The sequence below is a fragment of the Erpetoichthys calabaricus genome, chromosome 11 (genome assembly GCF_900747795.2).
Source record: "Erpetoichthys calabaricus chromosome 11, fErpCal1.3, whole genome shotgun sequence".
NCBI lineage: Eukaryota > Metazoa > Chordata > Cladistia > Polypteriformes > Polypteridae > Erpetoichthys > Erpetoichthys calabaricus.
Window position 1 is genome coordinate 33,679,870 of NC_041404.2, and position 26,145 is coordinate 33,706,014.

General features: G+C 42.0%; 2 protein-coding genes across 2 annotated transcripts in view; one reads left to right on the forward strand and one right to left on the reverse strand.

The window, feature by feature from the left end:
• The window catches only part of wwc1 (WW and C2 domain containing 1), a 389,372-nt gene extending 383,223 nt beyond the window's left edge, over nt 1-6,149 (forward strand). The window contains exon 23 of the transcript XR_007936256.1: nt 6,111-6,149. The gene's annotated coding sequence lies outside the window, so the exon portion shown is untranslated. The remainder of the gene's footprint in view (nt 1-6,110) is intronic.
• The window catches only part of si:dkeyp-23e4.3 (rho GTPase-activating protein 7), a 274,613-nt gene extending 249,263 nt beyond the window's left edge, over nt 1-25,350 (reverse strand). The window contains exon 1 of the mRNA XM_028812930.2: nt 24,973-25,350. Within this exon, the coding sequence (XP_028668763.1) occupies nt 24,973-25,087 (115 nt within the window). The 5' untranslated portion in view covers nt 25,088-25,350. The remainder of the gene's footprint in view (nt 1-24,972) is intronic.
• Nucleotides 25,351-26,145: the final 795 nt, after the last annotated feature.

The following is a 26,145-nucleotide window of genomic DNA, read 5'->3' on the forward strand; positions in this document are numbered from 1 at the left end:
TACTAGTGATGTGTAAGTCACCACATGTGCTGTATAAAGTAACATGGACAGCTTACTTACACACCTGCAGGATTAAAACTCAGGACATGAAAAGAATTCATCTGAACATTTACACACAAATTATAAAAGCAAAGAAGTGTGGTGCAACAGGTAGTATGGAGAGAGACTTTTAAAACTCGACTTGATGTTATTTTGGACAGTCCAGGTGCATAGTATTGGCGAGATGAAAAGCCTGTTCTTGTCACAATTATTCTAACGTATCTTATGAAAAATTAATAAAACGTTAACTGATTGGTTTTGAATATGCAGTCCTCCATCCCTCCACTGAAGGTACTGTTTAACATAATCTGTACATTCACTGTTATATTTTGAAACTCACTATGAAAGATGTTAACAGAGATTATTGCTCACTTTGTAAAAAGTGATTTGTGAATTCTATGAAAGAACCATCCACCTATCCTGGAAGCCACTTATTCCAGTACTGGTTCACGGAGGCAGGAGTGTGGCAAGAGCCCTCTCCAGAGTACTTCCTTTCTAGGTTGCATGTTGCCCTTCAACAATCACTGGATGTTGGGAATAAAAAGTCAGCCATGGTGCTAGAACCTGATGTGGCTCAGGTTTTACTTTGAGTTGTCAGTGTGGAGGAGTACCCCATGTAGGCCCATTCAGTGTAGTACAGGACAGGAGGGTCTCGATGATAAGTACACTGGCAATGACCATGCAAATGCAACTAAGCCATCTTCTCTACTGGATGCTGTGTCACTTCGTTATGCTGGAAGTCCCTGTGATGGAACCGGGCTGTCAACGAGCCCCAAACCCAAAACATGAACACACTCTGAGTCCTGGGTTCAAATAATGGATGTTTTTTATTACAAATACCTCCAAAAGTAACAAAAAGCAGAAGCACAGGTTTCCTTTCTTTCTGCCCAATTCAATTCTCCTCACAATTCCTCTCACCACTGCACTGCCCTCCTCCAGTCGAGTGTTGCCTTCCTTAATAATAATAATACATTTTATTTATATAGCGCCTTTCCCATGCTCAAGGCACTTACAGAATATAATAAAGAACGGCAGCGTATACAGTATATAGTATTGTACAAACCAGATAAATAAATAAAGAAGATTAAGACAGTGAATTCTGAAATTCACTTCCTTCCTCCCAGCTCAGACTCTCCTGGATAAGTGAGTGCAGTCCCTTTATTAAGGACATGGGAGTACTACCGATGCCAGGGCCACTGCCCGATGGAAGCACTTCCGAGTCTTATGGAAGTCCCATTTATTAGGGAGATCATCTCCCTGCAGTGCCCCCCTGTGGCACCCATGGTCCCCAGCAGGGCTGTGTTGCCAAACTACATCTCCCAGCATTCCCTGCTGGTTCCTAAATATGCACTGATACAGGGGGCTACTGCCTAGGGAATCCATTCCCGGACGGGTTTATCCATTCCCGGGAATTCGGGAATCCTGCATGTCATTCCCGGGAATCCTGGGCTCCCGGGGATGACACAGTGCACGGGCATCTCACAATTGACAACGACTGACACTTATTTTTAATAAAACTACTGCAATATGTTGACACAAATAAAAGACTAACCTTATCTACAAGCAGTTCATGCTGTCATATAAGTACATGTATCTTTAGTTGAGAGCGTAGAAAGCACAACGTGTCCAGCGTGAGGTAGTCCAGGCGAGAGCGCACCTTCGTGCAGAGTATGCCAGCCGCTGAGAAAGCATGCTCTGCCTCCACTGAAGTAGGCGGCTCAGTCATCAGATACTGATACACTTGTTCTAAACAACGCCTGCGCTTGCCGTTGCTCTGAAACACCGCCATTTCATCTTTTACTGATGCATCCAGTTTCTTGTCATCATTCTGTGATGGCACATTTCTTGGCATAGATAATGCGAATGCAACAGACTGACACATTGCAATTTCAAGTTGCTGTTCAAAGCTGTTGTCTGATGAAGTGCAAGCTGCAGCAATGGCACCACCTTAATTATTTTCAACTATAACTCTGTTATTTCTTGATCGATTTTTACACTTTTACACGCTATATATGCGAGCTTGGCTGATCCTGTTTTCCCGGGAATTACAGCAGTTTCATTCCCGGGAATGCGGGAATGAAAAATGTCCGGGAATGGATTCCCTACTACTGCCATCTTGTGTCCTCGGAGAATAACCTATCCCCTGTAACATCCTTCATTTCTTATGGGCTGTCCATCCATTCCCTCTAGCCGTGACTTCTGGGTCTGGCTTCTTCCTCTCTCCTGGTCAGGATGCCCGCCCAACCCATGTAGCATTTACACCCCAAAATTTGGTACTCAGAGGGTGGTAACATAACAGAAAGAGAATGGGGAACAGTGATTACTGGCACAGGAGCGCGTGTACTGTATGCCTCACACATGGTTCTGTGCTCCCCATTATATTGGCTAGTGAGCTGGAGGTTGTCTGACATTTTGCATAAGAGCCGAGGTCCAGGATGGAGTGCTACTTGATTACAGGGCACCCTTATCTGAGAACATTTTAATGTCATCAGTTAAGCCAACATGTACATCTTTGAGATGTGAAAGAAAACCAGAACACGTGGAGCAGGGGTCCCCAACTCTGGTTCTGGAGGGCCACAGTGGCTGCAGGTTTTCATTCTAACCCTTTCTTAATTAGTGTCCTGTTTTTGCAATTCATTTTAATTGATTTGCTTACGAACAGTCAGACCCCTTAATTGTTTCTTTTTCCTTAATTAGCAGCCAAACAATAATGAGATACAAAATGAGCCAAAACAACTGGTGTCCATCATACAATATCTGAAAATAAAGAAAGGTGAAGGTCTCTGGAGTGTTGACCTGCTCAGGTCCCCAAAACATTTTAACAGTGTGCTCTTAGAAATGAGAAAATCAACTATTTTGGAAAGGTATGCCATTGCACAATGAGAACAGCAGCAAGCCATGGAATTAAAGAATGGGTTTAATTAACAACAAGAATTGGCATCTAATGAACGACTGGAGTAAAATTGGTTGGAGTTTGAGGCCCTGACTTAGTTGGTCTTATGTTGGCTCCCTCATTTCTGTTTGGGTGCCATTTAAGAAAAGAAATGAAGAAATTCAGAGGAACGATGAAGAAATTAAAATGAATGGAAAAGGAGTTAATTAGCAGCAAAAACTGGTCACCTATTAAGAAAAGGGTTAGAATGAAAACTTGCAGCCAAAGCAGCCCTTCAGGACTGGAGTTGGAGACCACTGACGTAGAGGACAGTCCACACACATTTGATGATTAGTACAAGCACTGCACAGGCATCAATGGGACCAGGGCTGAAACCCAAGACTGGAGCTGTGAGGTAACACCAAGAAAATACTCAGTGACTCCTTTAGAAATTGAAAATTGGCAGAGCCTGCGATTTAAACTCTATGTTAGAAATCACTGAGTGACGATTACGGAATATGCAGTATAGTAATAAGTGATTACAGCAATGCTGTGTAATAGGACTCAGAACAGAAGATGCTATACATTACAGTACTAATAAAAAGCTTTCAATGAAAGGCATTTTATTTCATTCTGATAAGAGGATGTTTGAAAAAGGCCAATATTAAAGACACTACATACATTAAAAAGTAATTGATTAATGCCAATTCTGTTACTTTACGCCAATTCTGTGTCTCTGATTTTCTGAATTCAATTTAGCAGATGCCTACACTATATCAAGCTTCATCTAAAAGAAACAATTCATTTGCTGTTAATATCAAAATGAAAACTAATCTAAACATATTAACAATTCTGATTCTCTGCCATCACAGCCCTGATGTTGGATTTTACTGCATCCATGACAAGAGTTATGAGTCTACATGCCTTTTTCTTCATTTCATCACTGTAATTGCAGTCTACACCAAGACAATCCAGTGGAAAGTGACAAAAGCCTAATTTATTTAACCCCATTAGAAGAAAGTTATTCACTTGGGCCCCCAAGACTCTATTAACCTTTGTAGTGGATCTTAATAAAACATATAATAAACTCTCTGACTACAGTACATTTCTGCAGGCTATATGGTGATACAGAGTACATCTTGTGCAACAGACTTATTGCTAAATGTATTGGGCCCTAAAGAAGAATTATGAAACATATCAAGGCGTGATGAATTCCCATGTGCTCTGTCGGGCTAATTCTAATTACTTTTATGTTTGTCTGAAAGTAGTGCCTGGTGTGTGTTTGCTAAAGTAACACTTTTATTGATTGTTGTTTATGTTTGGGGCCAATTCATCTCCACAAGAGCTCTACAACGTAAAATGCCTCCTTCAAAAGTCACAAGGATATTGGGGGGAATAAATGCTCAACCAGAGTGCTAGGGCTGGCGTGGTTCAGGTTTTACTGTTAGCTGACATATGTGGGTCACATGGAGAGGGACCAAGTGTGGACTGGGCTTGAGTCAACTCTGTGCAGCATTGGCCTGTGCTTGGGATGGAGAATGAACTGATGAAGAGCTCACTGACAATGGTGACTGAGTTATCTCTGTTGTGTGCCTTTACTATGAAGGGGCCGTTCAGGTAGACTCTCACAGTATGGGTTGGTATAACGTTAGAAAAATGTTGACAAGAACAGGCCATTCAACCCAACAAGCTCACCCATACTATATACCTATATTGTCCAAAATAACATCAAGTTGATATTTGAAGGTCCCTAAAGTCCTACTATGCAGCACGCTACTTGGTAATTTATTCCAAGTGTCTGTGCTTCTTTGTGTGAAGAAAAACCTTCTAAATTTTGAGCAAAATCTGCCTTTAACAAGTTTTCAACTGTATCCCCATGTTCTTGCTGCAGAATTTATTTTAAAGTAACAACTGGGATCCATTGCACTAATTCCTTTCATAATTTTAAACACTCCAGTCATGTCAACCCTTAATTTCACTTTGCTTACATTGCTAGCGTTTAATTTCTCCAGTCTTTCCTCATAAATCATACTTCTCAGTCTTAATCAGCCTTGAGGCTCTTCTCTGGTCTTTTTCTAGAGAGCATATCTCCCCTGTACTGGACTCTCTCCACTGGCTACCAGTGAGATTTCGGATTGATTTTAAAGTTTTATTGTTTGTTTTTAAAACCTTGCATGGTTTCACCCCAAAATATATCTGTAATCTTCTTCAACCCATCTCGGGAATGAGGGCTTTGAGATCATCTGTTCAACTATTCCTTGCACTTCCAAGATCATGGCTGAAGTCTAGGGATGACAGGACTTTTTCAGTTGTTGCTCCTAGGCTTTGGAACAATCTGCCGTTCCATATCAGATCTTCTCCTTCTATTGAAGTTTTTAATACTCTCTTCCGCCTTTCACTGTGGGTAAGGTCGTTGATATGGGGAGGATGGAAATCAGTCATTAACAAACTGTTTTACAGAGTTTGCTTTATGGTAGTCTTATATGTTCTTTTGTATAACACTTTGGTGCCAGTTCTGTTGTTTTTAAATGTGTTTTTATAAAATAAATTGACTTGACTAGTGTGGATGTGTCCTTTTTGTAATACGGAATCCAAAACTGAAGACAGTACTTCATGTAAGGCCTCACTAGTGTGTTATAAAACGTAAACGTCATCGTACACTTTTGTTGCATATGCAGATTCTGTATTGTAGGATGTTTTATGTGGTGGAATGAGAAGACAATGATTACTGAAACAGCAGTCCTCCAGTCCAATTGGTGGCAGCAGGAAAACCTTGTTCCCGTAATATGTCACGCTACCATCCATTACATTTGGCAACACAAACATGGAGGTGTCTACAGTAGCTCTTTAATAGGGCGACACACAATAGCATTCCACTCCATGTTGTGAGGGATAGATATTTGGCCAAATAACTAAGAGATATGGAGTTATTCACTCAATCTAGGAATAGAAGTTTTGCCCAAAAAGCATAGCAGGATGACCTGTGCATTCTTGCACATCCATAAGGCCCAGAATGCAAAGCTACTGTTAAGCAGTGTAGTGGGTGCTCATGGAGATAGATAGATAGATAGATAGATAGATAGATAGATAGATAGATAGATAGATAGATAGATAGATAGATAGATAGATAGATAGATAGATAGATAGATAGATAGATAGATAGATAGATAGATAGATAGATAGATAGATAGATAGATAGATAGATAGATACTTTATTAATCCCAAGGGGAAATTCATATACTCCAGCAGCAGCATACTGATACAAAAAACACTATTAAATTAAAGAGTAATAAAAATGCAGGTAAAAACAGACAATAACTTTGAATAATGTTAACGTTTAACCCCCCGGGTGGAATTGAAGAGTCGCATAGTTTGGGGGAGGAACGATCTCCTTAATCTGTCAGTGGAGCAGGACAGTGACAGCAGTCTGTCGCTGATGCTGCTCCTCTGTCTGGAGATGATCCTGTTCAGTGGATGCAGTGGATTCTCCATAATTGATAGGAGCCTGCTGAGCGCCCGTCGCTCTGCCACGGATGTCAAACTGTCTAGCTCCATGCCTACAATAGAGCCTGCTTTCCTCACCAGTTTGTCCAGGCGTGAGGCATTCTTCTTCTTAATGCTGCCTCCCCAGCACACCACCGCGTAGAAGAGAGCGCTCTCCACAACTGTCTGATAGAACATCTGCAGCATCTTATTGCAGATGTTGAAGGACGCCAGTCTTCTAAGGAAGTATAGCTGGCTCTGTCCCCTCTTGCACAGAGAATCAGTATTGGCAGTCCAGTCCAATTTATCATCCAGCTGCACTCCCAGGTATTTATAGGTCTGTATCCTCTGCACACAGTCACCTCTGATAATCACGGGGTCCAGGAGGGGCCTGGGCCTCCTAAAATCCACCACCAGCTCCTTGGTTTTGCTGGTGTTCTGGTGTAGGTGGTTTGAGTCACACCATTTAACAAAGTCCTTGATGAGGTTCCTATACTCCTCCTCCTGCCCACTCCTGATGCAGCCCACGATAGCAGTGTCGTCAGCGAACTTTTGCACATGGCAGGACTCCGAGTTGTATTGGAACCGATGAGGTGAGGAGGAGGAGATGCAGCCTACTCTAACCTAGCTCTTTAACTGAAGGCCAGATCCACTTAGGGCCCATAGAAAATATTCTAGAAAGAGAGGCCCAAGAGTTCTTAAGGCTGTTTCTGGACGTGCTTTCTGGAAGTGGTTTCTGGCAGGGGCCGGAGAGCTGTTAGGTGAGGGTGGAGATGGCAGGAGGGTTAGTGATGAGCACTCCATTGACATGAAAGGAAGTGGAAAGTGAGAATAGGAGGCAGTGCAAGTTTAGGTAGTGGTAGGTAAATGGGACGGCCACCCTAGCTGATAGTTTGGACATGAAATTAAGGATAATAAGGCCCAGAATGCTGTGATCTCTGTGGTCTGTGTGTTTTGGAGTATTTCTTTACGTTGTTTTTTAGAATTTATTTCCATTTAGTGTTTTAGTTATTTTTGTTGTTTTGTTGATGATATTATTGCGTTACATGGTCCTTTGAGTCTACACACTCTTTTAAGTTGTTGTGGAACCATTGTTTGAGCATCAACATTTGATGTGTTTTAGGGAAGTGATTATTTCAAGTAAATAAAAAGTTGACATCACCACTAAACATAGATCTATCTGCTGGACATCCACCATTACAACAAGCCCAAGGAAGCCCTGACATGAAATCAGATCAGATTAGCACGACAAGACTGGTCAATATAGCAACGTAGTGATCTTACAGAAGCTATATTCACTTCGTAACAGTCAGGAGCCACAATAGCTTTAAAGTAAGTGGTATAATCTTTTAGCACACCTATATCTTAATATTATGTAAAAGTCCCAAAACAATTAAACATATTGATAGTTTTTGGCATTTATTGAATAGGACTTCTTATATATGTATTATCCATCCATCCATTTTCCAACCCGCTGAATCCGAACACAGGGTCACGGGGGTCTGCTGGAGCCAATCCCAGCCAACACAGGGCACAAGGCAGGAACCAATCCTGGGCAGGGTGCCAACCCACCGCAGGACACACACAAACACACCCACACACCAAGCAGACACTAGGGCCAATTTAGAATCGCCAATCCACCTAACCTGCATGTCTTTGGACTGTGGGAGGAAACCGGAGCGCCCGGAGGAAACCCACGCAGACACAGGGAGAACATGCAAACTCCACGCAGGGAGGACCCGGGAATCGAACCCAGGTCCCCAGATCTCCCAACTGCGAGGCAGCAGCGCTACCCACTGTGCCACCGTGCTGCCCTATATGTATTATAATATGTAATAATGTAATAATATGTATTATTGGTTATTACGTGATCGTACCCTTGGTAATGTCATGGGTACAAATGTTACAGAATGTCCTACATAGTTAAAAGGGCACTTACAGTCAGAAGCACTTTACAGATTCATACAAAAAGGTTTACCCTAACAATGGGAGGTAGTGTTATTTAAATGCAAGGGGTTTCAGGACCGTCTTGTTGGAATTTTACCTTAAGAATAAAGGAAAGACTCTTCTAAAAAAGAAATACTCCCATAAGCAATCAGAGATAAACGTGATCACAGGGGAACAGAAGATATGCGTTTACGTTGATTTTTAGATCTCAGACCCATACTCCTCTTTGCATTGAGTGATACATTTGTTCGGAGAATTTCATAAGATATTTGGATTCAAAATTAATTTGAATGAAAACGTGCTTCTCAAGCTAAATTCTCTCACACACACAGAATAAGCTAGAGCACGTTTTGCTTATTGTATCAAAACACTTTAAATTCCTCTGAGTAATAATTACAAGAAAAAGATATCTTTTAATAGAATTTTTAGTAATATCCTGCCGTAGGTGGGAAAATCAATATTATCAAAAAAAAAAAAAATCACCCAATTCTCCTATATCTCTTTCAGGACACCTCTTTATATATTAAAAAATCCTTTTTTGGGAAGTTAGTTTCAGTGGTAACCTCATTTATCTGGAATGGCTATGCATTAAAAAGGCAACTTTACAGAGATCTAAAGCTGAAGGTATCATGGAAATAACTAACTTTCAGTTGCAAGGTTTCCTACAATAAAATATTGGAAATTAGCAGAATTCTGCCAAACTACACCTGCAGGGATAGCCATGGGAAGAAAATCTCACTCCAAATCTTCTCTGCATGCTTTGCGCTGTGCTCTGGTCAACAGTCACTAATGTCAGTTTATTTGCAATCCGGTGGTTTACCATTTTGTTAGAGACTAGCAACCATCCATTCCAAAGACCGGTAACAGAATAATTGAAAAATGTTTGCTATCTCTTGCCCTACGAGTACCTGCAGCTCCTTTCCTCTGTATTTGTGTGTGTGCGAACGTCTTGTCTCTGGCACTCCTTTTTCCAAATGTGTTCCTCTAAAGCCTACTTCTCAGACTCTGTCATTATTTTCAAGATGCCTTTCTCACCTTCTTTCTGGTTTTAAACTTTCTGTCTTTGAAGGAAACTCTCTCAGCTTGCTCCTTTACTCCTCCTTGTGCGTCTCACACTCGCACTTTTCTCTTTTGTTGCATCACCCAAGCTAAACTGACCAATCACATCTAAGCCAAACTGACCAATCATATTGCTCTGATGGGCTGAACACACAGACCTTAGTGTTTTATTTATATAGTAGATATGGAAACAATATGGGACACATTTTAAGACAGAGACGCTCCTATCTGTTGCCCCATAACACTTAGCTTAGCCATCTTTAAACTCTGCAATATTCAACCCATAGAAATTGCTAAGATTTCCTCATCTCTATACTGATAATGTATCTTTTGAATTATTCTACCCACCCATTTTCTGTTGCTAATCCGGATGCGGGTCACAGAGACAGCAGTCCAAGGAAGGATGCCCAGACATCCCTTTTACCCTCCAACTCATACAACTCCTCTGGGGGGATACTGAGGAATTCCCAGGCCATCCAAGAGATATAACCTCTCCAGGATGTCCTGGGTCTGCCCCTCGGTCTCCTCCTGGTTGGACACACCTGAAACATCTACACAGGGAGGAGCCCTAATCAGATGTCTGAGCCATCTTAGCCGGCTCCTTTCCATATTCAGGAGCAGTGGCTCTACTTTACGCTCCTCCCGAATGTCTACACTTCTCATTGTGTCTCTAAGGCCAGACACCCAGTGAAGGAAACTCATTTCTACCTCTTGTAGTTCTTTCAACCATTATCCACAGCTCATAACCATAGGAGAGGGTAGAAACGTAGATAAACTGGTAAATCGAGGACTTCACATTTTGGTGCTGCTCCCTCTTCAGCACGACTGACTGGTACAACATACGCATAACTGCAGATCCTGCTATGATCCCCCCACTGATCTCTAATTGCTTTCTTCTCTCACTCATTAACAAGATCCAAAGATACTTCAATTCCTCTGCTTGATTCAACACCTCATCCCCAACCCAGAAAGGGTACTCCACCCTCTTCTGACTGAGAACCATGGCCTCGGATTTAGAGGTGCTGGATCTTCCAGAGACCACCTCTTTTTTTGTGACTATGCCCAAAGCTTACCCCATTTCCTGAATCTCTCACCTATGTCTGTCCCTGAGGTGACATTGGCATCGAGGGTATATAAAAAAATCTAAAGTACCTTACCCTCTGAACATTTCAGGGAATGAGGAGATAGGGGTAATCTCCATTAAAATTTCAGAGAATGGAATTGAGACATTCACAAAATGCACTTTGACTGAATTCTGGTTATTTCGATTGTTTCAGCTCCATTCAGTTTCCTTTTATATATCGCTCTTCACTGCATGCAGGTTCAGAGTGCTGCAACATGTTCACAAGTAAATGCAAATAGAAACTTTGCAAATTATTAATTTCATAACAGCTGCACATACTGATTTGTTTAAACAGACAGAAAATAAAGCAGTCTGAAACTGATTAGCGTAATTGGAACCTAACAATATCTGTCCATGAGTTATGCTGTGGAACTATGGCCAGTTGACAACAGAGGACAGGAAAACAAAAACTCCAGGCAGTGGCATCCCTTAAGAAAATGAACCTCTGGGGGTCCATTTCTAATTATAACAGACAAAATCACAATAACAGAGACCCCGACCACCCCTTCTGGGCATTCTGTGCTGGGTCTTCAAATATGACAATGGTTATGGTAATAATATCTCTTAAGAATGAAAAAAGACAGGCATGATGGTGAGCATTGATGCCTCTCAGTGCCAGGAGACTCAGTTTGTCTCCATCTGCTTCTCACATTTGTGAACCTTTACATGTTTTAATGGGTTTTTCTCCCAAATGTAATCCACTTCTAATTTCTTCAAGGTTGGATTCCTACCTTGCAGCTGATGTTGCTTGGTTAGGCTTCAACTCCCTGCTATCCTAAATTGGATTAAAGAAGTCTGAGAGTGGATAGATGGATGAACATCTACATATGCTGTATGATGTGCTTAAGGCAGCCATAGCCTTCAGTGACAGCGACTTGGATTTGATTCCTGGCTCTAACAGTGTGCTTTCACAATTCACATTCTTTTCATGTCCACGTGGATTTTCCCTGAACACTTTTCTTTTTCCGACATCCTAAAGATGTGTTTGTTAGTTTAGGGATGACTCACATCAGTCCAATATGAGAGGGTATACAGGTTGTAAGGGATGGCCGGCATCCTTATCCAACCGGGATGCTTATATGAGAGAGTGTGCACTGGGTATTATCTCCCCTGAATTGCTAGATGGAAGCTGTCCCCCCACCCCACACTCAACCCCTGACACAGGGTTGCAGCAGAACCTTGGATTGCCACAGGGCAGCCCTGTTGGGTTCCGTGGGTGCCACCAGGGGGTGCTTCAGGGACTGGGGAGCTCTGTTTCATGGGGTTTCCATCTCACCCACAAGTGCTTTCGGACCACATGTATGGAAGATTGGAAGAACTCCTGGGTGGAAAATAAAAGGAGCTGCCCACCTCAGAGTCAGGTGGAAGGTGGACAAAGCTTGCAAGGAGGTGTGGAGGAGGCAGTGACCAGTGGTAGAGAGAGAGAATGAAGGAAAAGAGTTGTGTATTGTGCTTGTGCATACTTGAAGTTGCAGCTGTAGTGGGAAATGCTTGGGGAAGTGTTTCCCACAATTATTGACTCTTTGCCTTTCATACTTGTGTCAGAAACATCTTGTGTTGGGTGTTTGGGGAGCTGGCCCCTGGTGTTCACAAGACGTACGTAATAAAAGCGTCCTACTTAGACTTGGATGCCTGTGCAAGTTGCTGCTGGAATATGCTTGCGTTTCTTATGCCCGTGTAATGAATAAAATGGTGATGGAAAATTAATGACTTGGAAATATGGAACTTTCAGATCTGATAACCTCCCCCTGCACTATATATCTATCCTGCTTAAACATTTACAAGGAAACATAAAACTTGAAGCATATCGAGGCAGGCAGTGACCTCAGATGAGACGCCAGTCAGTCACGAGACCCCCAAACTCAGTCATATGGGGCCAACGCACAATCATCAACTGACAATTGTCCATGGAAACTATAATAACAAATAAATTAGAAAAGTACCCTGATGAATAAATATGTTGAGTAACAGCTAGCATGTGGTTCTGAGTGGAAGATTTTGCCAAACCAATCTTTTAGATTTTTTTGAACAGGCAACTGAAAGAGTTGATAAAAACAAAGCATATGACTCAATTTACTTAGAGCATCAAAAAGCCTTTGATTCAGTCCCACAATGAAGATTAAATCTAAAACTAGAAGCTGTAGGCATCAGAAGTAACCTACAAAAGTTGAAACCAAGTTGTTTAACCAGAAGGAGACAAAGAATACAGATAAGTGGAGAATACTCCACATGTAGTGAGGTTATCAGTGGAGTCCCTCAGAGGTCTGTCCTCAGGGGCCTGTCACTTTTTCTGATTTATATTATTGACATTGATTCTGGTACAGTTCATAAAATTGTGAAATTCACAGATGACACTAAAATTGGACACTGAGGTGGCAGCAAAAACAATTTGAGAAGACTTGGACAAGCTTCAGAACTGAGCGAACACTTGGAAAATGCAGTTTAATGTCGAAAAGGGCAAAAGGAACGTCAATTCTTAATACAAGATGGTAGACACTGTCCTGCAGGAAGCAACCTATGAAAAGGATTTAGAGGTTTATGTTGATACAACATTTTCATCGACTAAGCATTGTGCAGAAATGACTAAAAAGGTAAATAAAATGTCAGGTTATATCATAAAAACTGTTGATACAAATCAAGAAACGTTATGCTCAAACTATATAATGCACTAGTGAGATGGCATCTGGAGTATTGTGTGCAGTTCTGGTCACCCCGGTACATGAAGGACATAGCAGCACTTGAAGCTGTGCAGAGGAGAACAGCCAGGCGCAACACAGGACTCAAGGACACGTCCTACTGTGACAGAACTAAACCTCTCGAGCAGAGGGGACTGCATGGGTGCCTAATTCAGGCCTTCAAAATCCTCAAAGGTGTTGATAAAGTCGATCCAGACGAATTCTTTCAACTCAACAGTGAATCACATACTCAAAGACACCAGTAGAAATTAAGGAGGAGTGCATTTAAGAAGCACTTCTTTACACAAAGAGTTGTGGGTATCTGTGACAGACTACCGAGACGTGGAGTTGAAGCAGAAACCTCAACATCCCTTAAGAAAAATCTGGATGAGATATTGGGACAGCTTAGCTATTATGGACTGAATGGTCTCCTCTCGATTGTCAAGTTTCTTATATTCTTATGTTTAAATCACTTACAATTTGTGCCTTTAGACTAGGGAGAAAATCTGAGTTCCTGAAGGAAGCCTACTAGAACACAGGGAGAATATTCCAGAAATAAACTGGGGTCCATGTTCAGATATCTCTGCTAACATCTGCACCACTGTGCCATCCAAAGTTTTATATAATTCTTTAAAAACTCTTTAGAGTAGAATGCAGCAGTGGCCAGTAGACATCAGGGATTACAAGCAAAGCTCTATGAGTGGGCTGCATTTACTCAGCTAGGGGTTTGTAATTATTCAATTATAATAAAAGAGCACCAGAGAAGAATTAGAATTGTGCTTTAATGTGATCTAATTAGGCCCGCATGAAGGCCAGCGTTTCTATTTTCCTCCACCGGAGCACTGCAGGACCACCAGGCTTAAAAGGGCAGCCAATTTCCATCCTCTGACAGCTTGAAAGGCCGACTGAAAGGCAGGTCAGAAGCTGATTTGGTTTTTCTGTTGCTCTCTGCTGGACAAGTTCTTTCTTTTGTTTAACGTCCGTGTCACAATAATTAACAAAATGCAACAAGGCTGCAGCCTTTTAGTCACTGTGAATTAGCACATAGGCATTGTATAGGGCAGTGAACATTTTAAACTAAAATGTCCACCCAAACTGCTATTTTCTTTCACTATGAAGTATTAATTAGCTGTACTTATCCGAGTTCTTTGGTGCTGAAAGACCTCATCATCTACTCACACATTTACAGCAGTGAAGGCTCACATCCATCAGTTCATCCGATTTTCTAACCTGCTCATTCAGATCAGGGTCATGAGGAATTGGAGGCTCTGCTGAACGTATTGGCTGTGAGGCAGGAAGCAATGCTGGATGGGACGCCTCACAAACGCAAGACTAATTTAGAATCATTAATTAACCTGCACATCTTTGGGACCTCCAGAGGTGGAGTACCTGGAAAAAATCCCACATTGACAAGATGAGAACGTACAAACTCCACATGGACAGCAAAGAGGCCAGGATCCAAACTCTGGACTCTTGAGCCGTGAAGCTGCAGTGCTAATCTTTTTGCCACCACTCCACCATGAGAAATAAACACAGGTAGTCTTCCTTTAATGGGATCTCAGAGTTCATGAGGTAAGGCGAGTTAGTGCCTGCAGGAGAGTTCTGCCACCTAGTGTCCTTACTGCTTTGGAGGGCTGTCTCCCAACCCCAGACATGAATAACTGCCCTCAACTGAAGCAAACTGAGCTTGCATTTGAAAACGTGAGGATGACCGATATCTGGCATGACCTGAAATCGAGAAGAATAGAATGTCTTAGGTAGACCTTTGGCAGTTTAGATAAGGAGGGAACAAAGAGGGAAAGCAGCTCTTGACCTGCTTAGACTCTGGCATGCACCTAATTCATCCAAGACAGATAGACAGAAAATGAACTACGAGGTGAGATACAAAAATAACCGGATTGGTAAAAAAAAGTGTTTATTAATGATGTCCAGCATTCTAAACATTGTCACCTTCTATATACTCCCCCTCCTGATTTCTACACCGCTCCATACGTATCCTCCATTGATTGAAACAGTGCTGGAAGTCTTCTTGCTTGAGGCTCTTCAACAGGCTTGCTGTTTCTGTCTTCACTTCATCCATTGAAGAAAAATGTGTTCCTTTCAGGTCACTTTTGATTTTTGGGAACAAGTAAATCACAGGGAGCTAAATCAAGAGAATAGTGAGGATGGTTGAGGACAGGAATGTTCTTGTCAGTCAAAAACTGCTTTGCGGAAAAAGCATTGTGTATGGGAGTGTTGTCTTGGTGAAGCACCCACCCCACCTCTCGACCTGGGCGTTGAACATCTTCCACATTTTCATGTCCTTCCTTGAAACATTTGTGCCACTCAAAAACATGTGTGTGATACAAAATGTTATCACCGTACACTGTTTTTATAATTTCATAAGTGTCTGTGGCCATTTTGTTCAATTTTGTCAGAAATTTGATGTTGATTCGCTGATCGATTTTTTCACCCGACATTATTGCGGTAACTCATGTAGCGTTTGTTATGCTAATACTGACTGGGCTATTCACAGTATATACCTAGCCGGTTGGCGGTTTCAGAGGGCGTGTAGGAGGTGATATAGTTTTATGATTTACGTCTGGCTAACCTCCAGACGGTTTTCCAGGAAAGCCCCAAGCCCATCTGGTCATTTTTGTGTCTCACCTCATATATTAGATAGATAGATAGATAGATAGATAGATAGATAGATAGATAGATAGATAGATAGATAGATAGATAGATAGATAGATAGATAGATAGATAGATAGATAGATAGATAGATAGATAGAAAATGAGCTATAAATATATAATAATACAAATATATGCCAAAATGACAACCAAGAAAGAAAATTTCTGACTATTTAGGTTGTAACTGATGGCCAGGACCATTACCCGGCCGGGACTCCAGTTGGGTGGAAGGACCAAGGGAGAGAGCATGGTTGGGACATTATCTCCCCTGGGACACTAGAGCACAGCCCTCATGAATTGCTGCAGCACCACGGATTCCCACAGGGAGTTGGAGTTTGGATCAGCCCTTCTGGGTTCCATGGGCACTACCAGGGGGTGCTGCAGAGACGGTGGAGCCCGTTGATGTAGCGCTTCCATCACACCCGGAAATTCTGCCAAAAGAAGGTCGAGGAACACCTGGAGCACTTCCAGGTGTGCTATTAAAGAAGCCAGACTCGGGAGGAGATGGACAAAGCTTGTTGGAGTGGGAGTAGAGAGAGAGAGAGAGAGAGAGAGAGAGAAAGAGAGAGATAGGGGGGACAGAAGAAAAGAAGGGGCTGTGTTATTTGGTGTTTGCACTGTGCAGTGTTGGGGTGAGCAAAAGAAAAGCGCTTCTCTACTTAAATAAAGGCATCTTGTGTGACAAGACTGGACTCTGTGTCAGTTGTGTCCAGTGTTTGGGGAGCTGTACGCACCCTGGTGGTCCACAAGGTGGATTGCTGTTCGTATAAAGGAGTCCCATTGTGTTTGTTGATACACTTCTGCTGAATTATTTGTTTGTTGAAAGTCCTCAGTGTTACTTTGTCAGAGAGAGGATGTGCAGCATTGTTCATAATAGCATTCAGCTTTGTTTTAATTCTCTCCTCCTCTACTACCTCCATGGGCTCAAGAGTGTGTACCATAACTGAACCTGCCTTCTTGATTAGCCTGTTGACTCTCTTGAAGTGAAGTTACTGGTCCAGCACACCACAGATAAGAAAATTGCAATGGCCATCATAAAGTTGTAGAGCATATAAAGGACGTCACTCCCCACAGTAAAGGATGTTTAAACACTGAACATCTGGAGGAGTTGCAGAAGAACATAAAGGCTCTATTAGAAGGGATGGACTGGCTGCCCAAATGGGACGGTTTGACCTTTGTCTGGCCAGAAAGCCCATATAAACCCACCCGTTAGGGCTGTATACCCCCCCCCCCCCCCACCCCTTCCAGTGTGATAGATGGCAACCTTCCTTTGTTGGATCACCCATGTGTAAATTCACTGGTTAAACTTGACGTTATAGTCCCATTGGGAAGCCCTGCAGGGTGCCACCAGAGGGAGCAGATATACTTTGTGGGGGGGTTTCACCTGACCTGAAAGTAGTTCCTTCATTGACTATTGTGACACTGGACCTGCTCCTGGTTTCATCATAAAGCAAGACATTTCACCCCACTCAGGTAGTCGGAGTCAGAAGGAGATGGGTGACACCTGGGAGGAGTTGAACAGTGAAAACTATATAAGAAAGAGTTGTGCATTGAATCTTTTGATTTGATTTGATATAATTTGTTAATCCCCGAGGAGAAATTGTCTCATCACATGACCATTGGGGGTCAAAATGCAGGGTTACAGCACCCTGAATTGTGCTGATTGGGAAGAAGAGACCTGTTGAAAGGTACTTAATAAATAAAAAAGATATGTTTATTTGAACCCAGAACTGTTGTGGTGCAATTGTGTCTGGAGTTTGGGGCTCTGCTATGCTGCCTAGAGTGCTGGGCACACTATTCAAAGCCCTAGGGTGAAGCGGGTTAGGGGTCTGTGGCCATGAAGAGTTTTTTAAATAAAAAGTGCAACTCGGGTGTGTGCTGCTGCAATGCTGTACGGCCCAGGAGTGATTAATGGGGAAACTGGATGACTGCTCATTCACATGAAAACGTGACTATTGATTGGCACTGGTCACTGGTTCAAGAAGATGCCAAGGCCGCGGACACCCGGGTATCCCAACTCCAGATTCTGAATTTGTGAAGCAGCAATGCTACTCACTGCACCATCATGCCACCCTTGCTTATTGGATCCATCCCTAAAATGAAGTTCACTTTCAAGCCTCATATTGCATAATGCAGGATCGAATGGCCTGGTCAACAATCTAATAAAATGTGATTAAATACCCTCATCCAACTCAGTACAATGTGCCCTAGTGGCTCACATTTACTTATTTGGCTGACACCTCTATCCAAGGTCACTTACAACATCCATCCATCATCCAACCTGCTATATCCTAACTACAGGGTCACGGGAGCCAATCCCAGCCAACACAGGGTGCAAGGCAGGAAACAAACCCCGGGCAGGGCGCCAGCCCACCGCAGGGCACACACACACACACACACACACACACACACACACACACCAGGGACAATTTAGAATCGCCAATCCACCTAACCTGCATGTCTTTTGTCTGTGGGAGGAAACCCACACGGGGAGAACATGCAAACTCCAGGCAGGGAGGACCCGGGAAGCGAACCCGGGTCTCCTAACTGCGAGGCAGCAGCTCTTCCACTGCGCCACCCTCACTTACAACATTTACAATACAATTGGTTGCATTTCTTTCAGTTTTCCCAGGAGCACAGGCAGGTCAGGTGACTTGCTCAGGGTCACAGGGATTTGAATCCACAACCTCAGGGTTTGACGTCCAAAGCCTTAACCGCTCCACCACACTGGCTAAGGTAATTGAGCTTAAAGCACTAAGATGCTAGTTCCAGTCCAACCTCTGACTTGTGCAATGACCCTGACCAAGTTGCTAAACCTGTCTCTGGACTATTTGAATAAATATTTGGACACAAATGTAGACTTGTAATTTGCACTTAGCCGGTGTTTCCCACAGAAAGGTGCTATATAAAAGGTTATTTGTCTCTTTAATACTATCAGATTGTTTTCATATCATGTTACAAACATAAAACCACTGTTGGGTATTTAGCATCTGAATGCCATTCCTTCTCTTGACATGCACCAGGAGGCTCGCCTCCACTTTGTGAGACCGCGATATGGACTCCTCCTCCTCCTCCTCCTCCTCAAGTTGATTTTCTAAGCTCTGATGTTTATTTACAGAAACTCTGACACAAGCTTCTGCCGACCCCCTATATTGAGAAGTTAGCATGGAGGCCAAAAGAGCCAATGGATGCTGCATGAAAGTGAAAATAAGAAAATTAGAGACTCTGCTCACAGCCCCCTGTAATTATTGCAAATGGACGTGTGAAGTCCGGACAAATGTGGTTTTCCAAATGCAGCATATTTACACGTCTTTAGCGACTTAATGACACTGAATCTATGTAATGTTTTCAGGGAGGATGTCTGATTCGTTCCCAAGGCTGTGTTTCACAGTTTAAGGCCAAAAAAATGAGCTACTACTATTTAAATGAAAACACATGCTGAAAAAATGACTTTTTTATAAGACATCTTGCATAATACAGACTAACTCTATGATATATGCCAGCATCAAGGATAAAGTAGAGGGGTACAAAATCAACAAGGCCATATGCCACTTGTGTATGTTCATGGTAGAGACAGGACAATATTAAAACAAATAAATAAATAAATAAATAAATAAATAAGAAGGTCACCCAGAAAACACGCTCATGACCCAGAGCCTTGAACAAATCACTGAAGCATAAGCAATGCCTTGGGGTAGTCAGCTTGACTTTGAAAGTTTGTTCCGGAAAAACAAGACCATACTTCTCTCTGACAAAACTGAAATGGCAAGAATATGAACCGAGCTGCAGCCGGGCGGTGCCAGAGAGTAAAGGCTTGGAAATGGTTGATAAATTAGGGAGACTAATATTAATATATGTACTTATCAAAGTCACAACTGTGACACACACTCTGGTGGGTTCTTTACAGCACTGACCCACTCTTAAAATTGTGGTCACCCACACACTCATTGGCACCATATGTGTGCCTGCATCTCTTATGTATTGCAACACAGATGAGTTCCTGTGATTTTAAAACCATAACTAAGGCAGACACAGGCAACAAAGCAAAGCAATGAGAGGAAAAAAAAACAATACATGCCCCCCATCTGATTCCTTCTTATTAGACTCAGAATGTAAGCCAAATATATGCAAGCTGTATGCTGAAACGTACTGCATATGTCATGACAGACACATTGTGTGAACTGACCCCAAAGCCACTGAAATACTCATGAGCATGATAAAAGACACACGTAAAAGTATACATCATATACATTGCAATGTAACTGATAATACATGAATAACATCCAAAAATGATCATATAATATTCACATTTTCAAATAGGCATACAGAATACAGAATACCTCAATTTATGGTTCTCATATATAAAGTAGAGTACAGGAATCTTCGTTAGTGTATACGCTCATACATGTCATAACTCAAAAGGGGTTTGAATATATATATATATACTGTATATATCTATAGACACACACACACACACACACCCAGTATATATGGGCGAAATGAGGCTAAGGATCGGCGCTGATATGTAGAAGGTTGCCTGTTCAAGTCCCGTTACTACCAGTAAAGGGATCCTACTCTGTTGGGCGCTTGAGTGAGGCCCTTAACCTGAAAATTGCTCCAGTGGTGCTGTATGATGGCTGACCCTGCGCTATTTATATATACAGGTTGGAGTCAAAATTATGTCAACACTAATGGCACTGCTATGTTTATACTTATATACAATTTTTGTGGACAATTTATGTGCCACATATGGTACATGTGTTGAACATGATGGCGAACACTTATGAAGTATGTTTTGTTAATAAATTGTTTCCGCCTTTCAAATGTTAACATAATTTTCCATCCATCCATCCATTACCCAAGCAACTATATCCTAACTACAGGGTCATGGGGGTCTGCTGGAGCCAAAGAGATTTAGATTGGTTTTTTCAATAATTTGCTTGAACATTCCGGTTGATTTTGCAACTTCTGTTGTCACGTTAAGTATCATAGTACGCTTGTGGTATCAACTTATTAGCGCAAATCTGCTAGCGCTCCAGCCTCCGTTCGAGTTGGTCTACCTCTTGCCACGTGTTGGAGTGCACCTTGCCTCAGCTAAGCAAGCGATACCTGTTTGTTCAACTGACATTATCATCTAGATTGTTAAGGAGTAACTTTTGACGTTTTTGACAGAGAGATCAGAGTTACGTGTGTTTTAGAGGGTAGCTGCTGATTGATGGAGATATCACAGCCACGTGCTTTTCTCCTCACGCGGGGGACACTCTCCTGTCAGAGGTAACATGATCAGTTGCAGTGCCAACATTTGACGTTGTAGCGTACCTACCTTCCACTTGGGCAGAATTACATTTTTTTTTTATTTTTTAAATGATTTTTAAAGTTTGTCCTGTTTCACTACTATGTGGACAGAGCCGTGAGGGACTGCTAGTATATACTGTATATATATATATATATATATATATATATATATATATATATGTATATATATATATATATATATATATATATATATATATATATATTTGCAGTTGGAGATCCATGAAGGGAGAAAGAACGAATCACGTATCATAAAATAGTTTTATTCCTGAGCTTTCAACCCCTATCAGGGGTCTTCATCAGAGGATAATGCTTAGACTTACAAGAATCAAAGGCAATATATAGCAACACATTCAGTGGGGGGGGGGGGGGGTGTGGGGGTGGAGGTGACTAATTCAGTATGATCAAGGGAGGGGGGGGGGGGGGAACAGCCGAAACACGAAACGCAGTTTATAGTATTCCATGCAATTCTTGCTCAGCTGTATACATAGGACAAACGTCAAAAAGAATCTCAACACGTGTACAGGAACATCGCAACGCGTCAGAAGAAAGGACGCACTATCTTTGATATATGCACATACTAAATCGACAGGACACACATTCAACTGGGACAACGTAAAAGTAAAATTTAAGGCCAGTACAAAAAGTGCCAGAGAGTTGGCCGAGTCTTGGCTATCAGATGAAAACGCCATCAACAGACACTTGGACATAAATCCAGCATATGCCAACTTAAGAAGGACATGTACACAATAATTAAACTAGACAACCCCCCCCCCCCTTGATCATACTGAATTAGTCACCTTCCCCCCCCCCCCCCCCCACTGAATGTGTTGCTATATATTGCCTTTGATTCTTGTAAGTCTAAGCATTATCCTCTGATGAAGACCCCTGATAGGGGTTGAAAGCTCAGGAATAAAAACTATTTTATGATACGTGATTCGTTTTTTCTCCCTTCGTGGATCTCCAACTGCAAATATGCAAACCGTATCACAGACCTTCTATTCCATATATATATATATATATATATATATATATATATATATATATATATATATATATACAGTGGATATAAAGTCTACACACCTCTCCTTATTTTGTGTAATAAAAAAGTCAAGCCAAGATAAATCCTGTCAGAATTTATTCCTCTTTTATTGCAAACTTGGCTTTTGAAGTGTGTTGCAAGCAAGAGGATATCAGAATAATCCTACAGGAACAGCCAAACTTTATCTGAGCTCAATCAGAGCCGCTTTAATTGATGTCAGGTGTGCACTCCAACTACTATTTGAGATGAGTCTTATTGGGATTGGCTGATTCTGAACGCAGCCACATTCTTCATTATTAAAGGGTGCACACACTCATGCAATCAGGTCTTTGTAGATTTTGTTTCCTTTCTTCACTGAACAGTCTCTGATTTGCTTTCACCTTCTATGTGTAGATTTCAACTTTACAGTAAAGGTGGAATACATTGTATGATTTTGGCAGGGGTGTGCAGACTTTTTATATCCACTTTACATAGATCAGCCACATCATTATAACCATTGCCAGGTGGAGCGAATAACATCGATCATCTCGTTACAATGGCAGTTGTCAAGGGAGGTGGGATATATTAGGCTGCAACAGTCAGTTCTTGAAGGTGATGTGTTGGAAGCAGAAAAAATGTGCAAGCGTAAGGATCTGAGTAACTTTGATAAGGTTAAAACTGTGATGTCCAGACAACTGGTTCAGAGCATCTCCCAAATGGCACGTTTTGTGTGGTGTTCGCATTATGCAATGATTAGTACCTACCAAAAGTTTTAAAAGGAGAGACAAACCAGTGAACCAGCAACAGGATCATGGATGCCCAAGACTCATTAACTGGTTCAGAGCATCTCCCAAATGGCACGTTTTGTGTGGTGTTCGCATTATGCAGTAATTAGTACCTACCAAAAGTTTTAAAAGGAGAGACAACCAGTGAACCAGCAACAGGATCATGGATGCCCAAGACTCATTAATGTGTGTGAGGAGCGAAGGGTAGCCCATCTGGCCTGATGCCACAGAAGAGCTGCTGTAGCAACAATTGCTGAAAAACATAATGCTGACCATGAGAGAAAGACGTCAGAACACACTGTGCCTCGCAGCTTGCCGAGTGTGGGGCTGTGTAGCCACACACCAGTCAGAGAGCCCATGCTGACCTCTGTCCACTGCTATAAATGCCTACAATAGACACTTGAGTGTCAGAACTGGACTATGGAGCAATGGAAGAAGGTGGTCTGGTTGTTTACCTGTGGAAGAGATGGCAGCAGGATGCACTACGGGAAAAAGGAAAGCTGACAGAGGCGATGTGATGCTCTAGAAAATATTCTACTGGGAAACCTTGGGTCCAGGTGTTCACATGGATGTTACTTCGACATACACTGCCTACCTGAAGATTATTTGCTGACCACCTGTACACCTTCATGGCAATGGTATTCTCTGATAGCAGTGGCCTCTGTCAGCAAGATAATGTGCTGCAAAAATTGTTCAGTAATGGTTTGAGGAACATGACAAAGAGTTCAAGGTGTTGATTTGACTACCAAATTCCCCAGATCTCAATCCGATTGAGCAGCTGTGGGATGTGCTAGAAAAACAAGTCCAATCCATGGAGACCCCACCTCGCAGCTTACAGGACTTAAAGGATCTGCTGCTAACGTCTTGGTGCCAGATACAATGGGCCACCTTCAGAGGTCTAGCGGAGTGCATGCCTTGAAGGATCAGAGCTGTTTTGGCAGCATGAGGGGGGCCTAGACAATATTAGGCAGATGGTTTTAATGTTGTAGCTGATCTATGTACTTTTTATTTGTTTGGCAGAACAGACAGTACAGTGTGCCCAAAGCCATCAGGTTAGGCTCTGGGTCTCTTTACTCTGGATTGCATTAAGTAGCTTTATATATATATATATATATATATATATATATATATATATATATATATAGGGTGCCGCAGTGGGTAGCACTAAGGAGGCCTGGGTTCGCTTCCCGGGTCCTCCCTGTGTGGCGTTTGCATGTTCTCCCCGTGTATGCGTGGGTTTCCTCCAGGTGCTCCAGTTTTCTCCCACAGTCCAAAGGCATGCAGGCTAGATACATTGGCGATTCTAAAATTGTCCCTAGAGTGTGCTTGGTGTGTGTGTGTATGTGTGCCCTGTGGTGGGTTGGCACCCTGCCTAGGGTTTGTTTCTTGCCTTGCACCCTGTGTTGGCTGGGATTGGCTCCAGCAGACCCCCATGACCCTGTAGTTAGGATATAGTGGGTTGGATAATGGATGGATGGATATATATATATATATATATATATATATAAAATGCATATCAGATTGGTGTCTAGAGACAAAAAAGATCTATCTATCTATCTATCTATCTATCTATCTATCTATCTATCTATCTATCTATCTATCTATCTATCTATCTATCTATCTATCTATCTAACAGAATCAGCGTATACAACATATTAAGATGAATAATTATTTCCTCTCTATCTCTCTCTCTCTCTATATATATATATATAATATTATTATAGTCTTAATATTACAATACTTAAACTGATGTATTATTGTGTCCAATAGCAGAGTGTTTCCCCATTTGCATTCATACAAGCACACATGTATTCTGTTCAAAGCCAAAACATAAGACCCCTAACAGCCAGAATGCCAGTCCGGTGTTTAAAACAGGTAAGCTCTGGTAAAATGTAATCTATGACAGCTGCAAATGTTCCTGCCCACCACACCACTTTGCACTCTAATGTGCTCTGCAGAGGTACAAAAAAGGCTTTTCTCCTGACCTGAGAGACGTTTCTCCCTCGTGCTCTTCCAGAACATGTCCCATGCCTTGTTGGTAGAATCCTTAATGTGCTCACTAAAGGATCTTCTTAAAGGTAATTTCCCCGAATTGGCCATTGGACTAGTTCACTCCATTAGAATCCAAACACATAAGACGATGTCGAACTTAAGCAAACTAGAAGAAAATTCAGTTCCCTCTCAGGCTGACACTTGATGCAAAAAGTCTGCATGTAATTTGCTAACACCCTTCTCACTGAGGAAAAAAAGCTTTTTCCAAGAAGGCTGGGGTCAGGCTAGGCTCGAAAGGAAATAGCATCCCACTTGGGTCCCCCCTGCCTTGGAGCAAAAGGCAGCTTTGCATCTCAGCTGCCACATTTTATAAACACACTCATTCCTCTCATATGTGGAGTAATAAATAAGCAGTCAGGGCTTGAGTATGTTATGGGTTAGAAAAAAACTCCGAGCGGGTTCCTCTTGCATTCATTGTGAAGCTGTTAACTTTGGTAGTTTACACGTCTTCTTCCCTTTTTTTTTTTTAAACCTCCTCTTTTTAAGCTGCAAATACCTCTACAGAAATAAATCTCCCAGCACCCAACCCACAGGGAGGCTAATGTCGAAGCTTAGCATTTCAAAACGGGCAGATCAAGAATTTCTAATTTCACTTGGCATGTGGGAATACTGCACTGATGGAAGATAAATTGAGTTTTGGTGTTGGCTGTTCTCAGTTTCCATGCATCCTTTATAATGAAGTTCTGCCAATGAGTTCTAAAATAAAACCACCTTCAGCTTTAAGCCTAATCCCTTCCTTAGCAAGAAACTGCCAGTTGTGCAAAAGCGTGCCCACTGTGCTGCTAATCTCTACAAACGTCTGCTTGGCACCTCCTGTTGTAGATAATGCAGGAATTGGGCTTCTTTTTAAACAAAGAACGATGCATTATAAATCTTTTAATAAGATGGGGAGGAGAGGTTAGTAAGTGGAGAGATCTGAGCATAAAGTCTTTCATTTCACAGGCACAAAACCTGATCAGTTACTCTCCCTGATGCACCTCGCTGACTACAAATAAACGAATACCTGCAGTTGTTGAGGGCCAAATGCTGTGTAGTAATAACATTAACAGGGTGCCCTTGAAATCCTAAAGATACATCAGAAATTACTGGAACAGCCAGGACTTGAT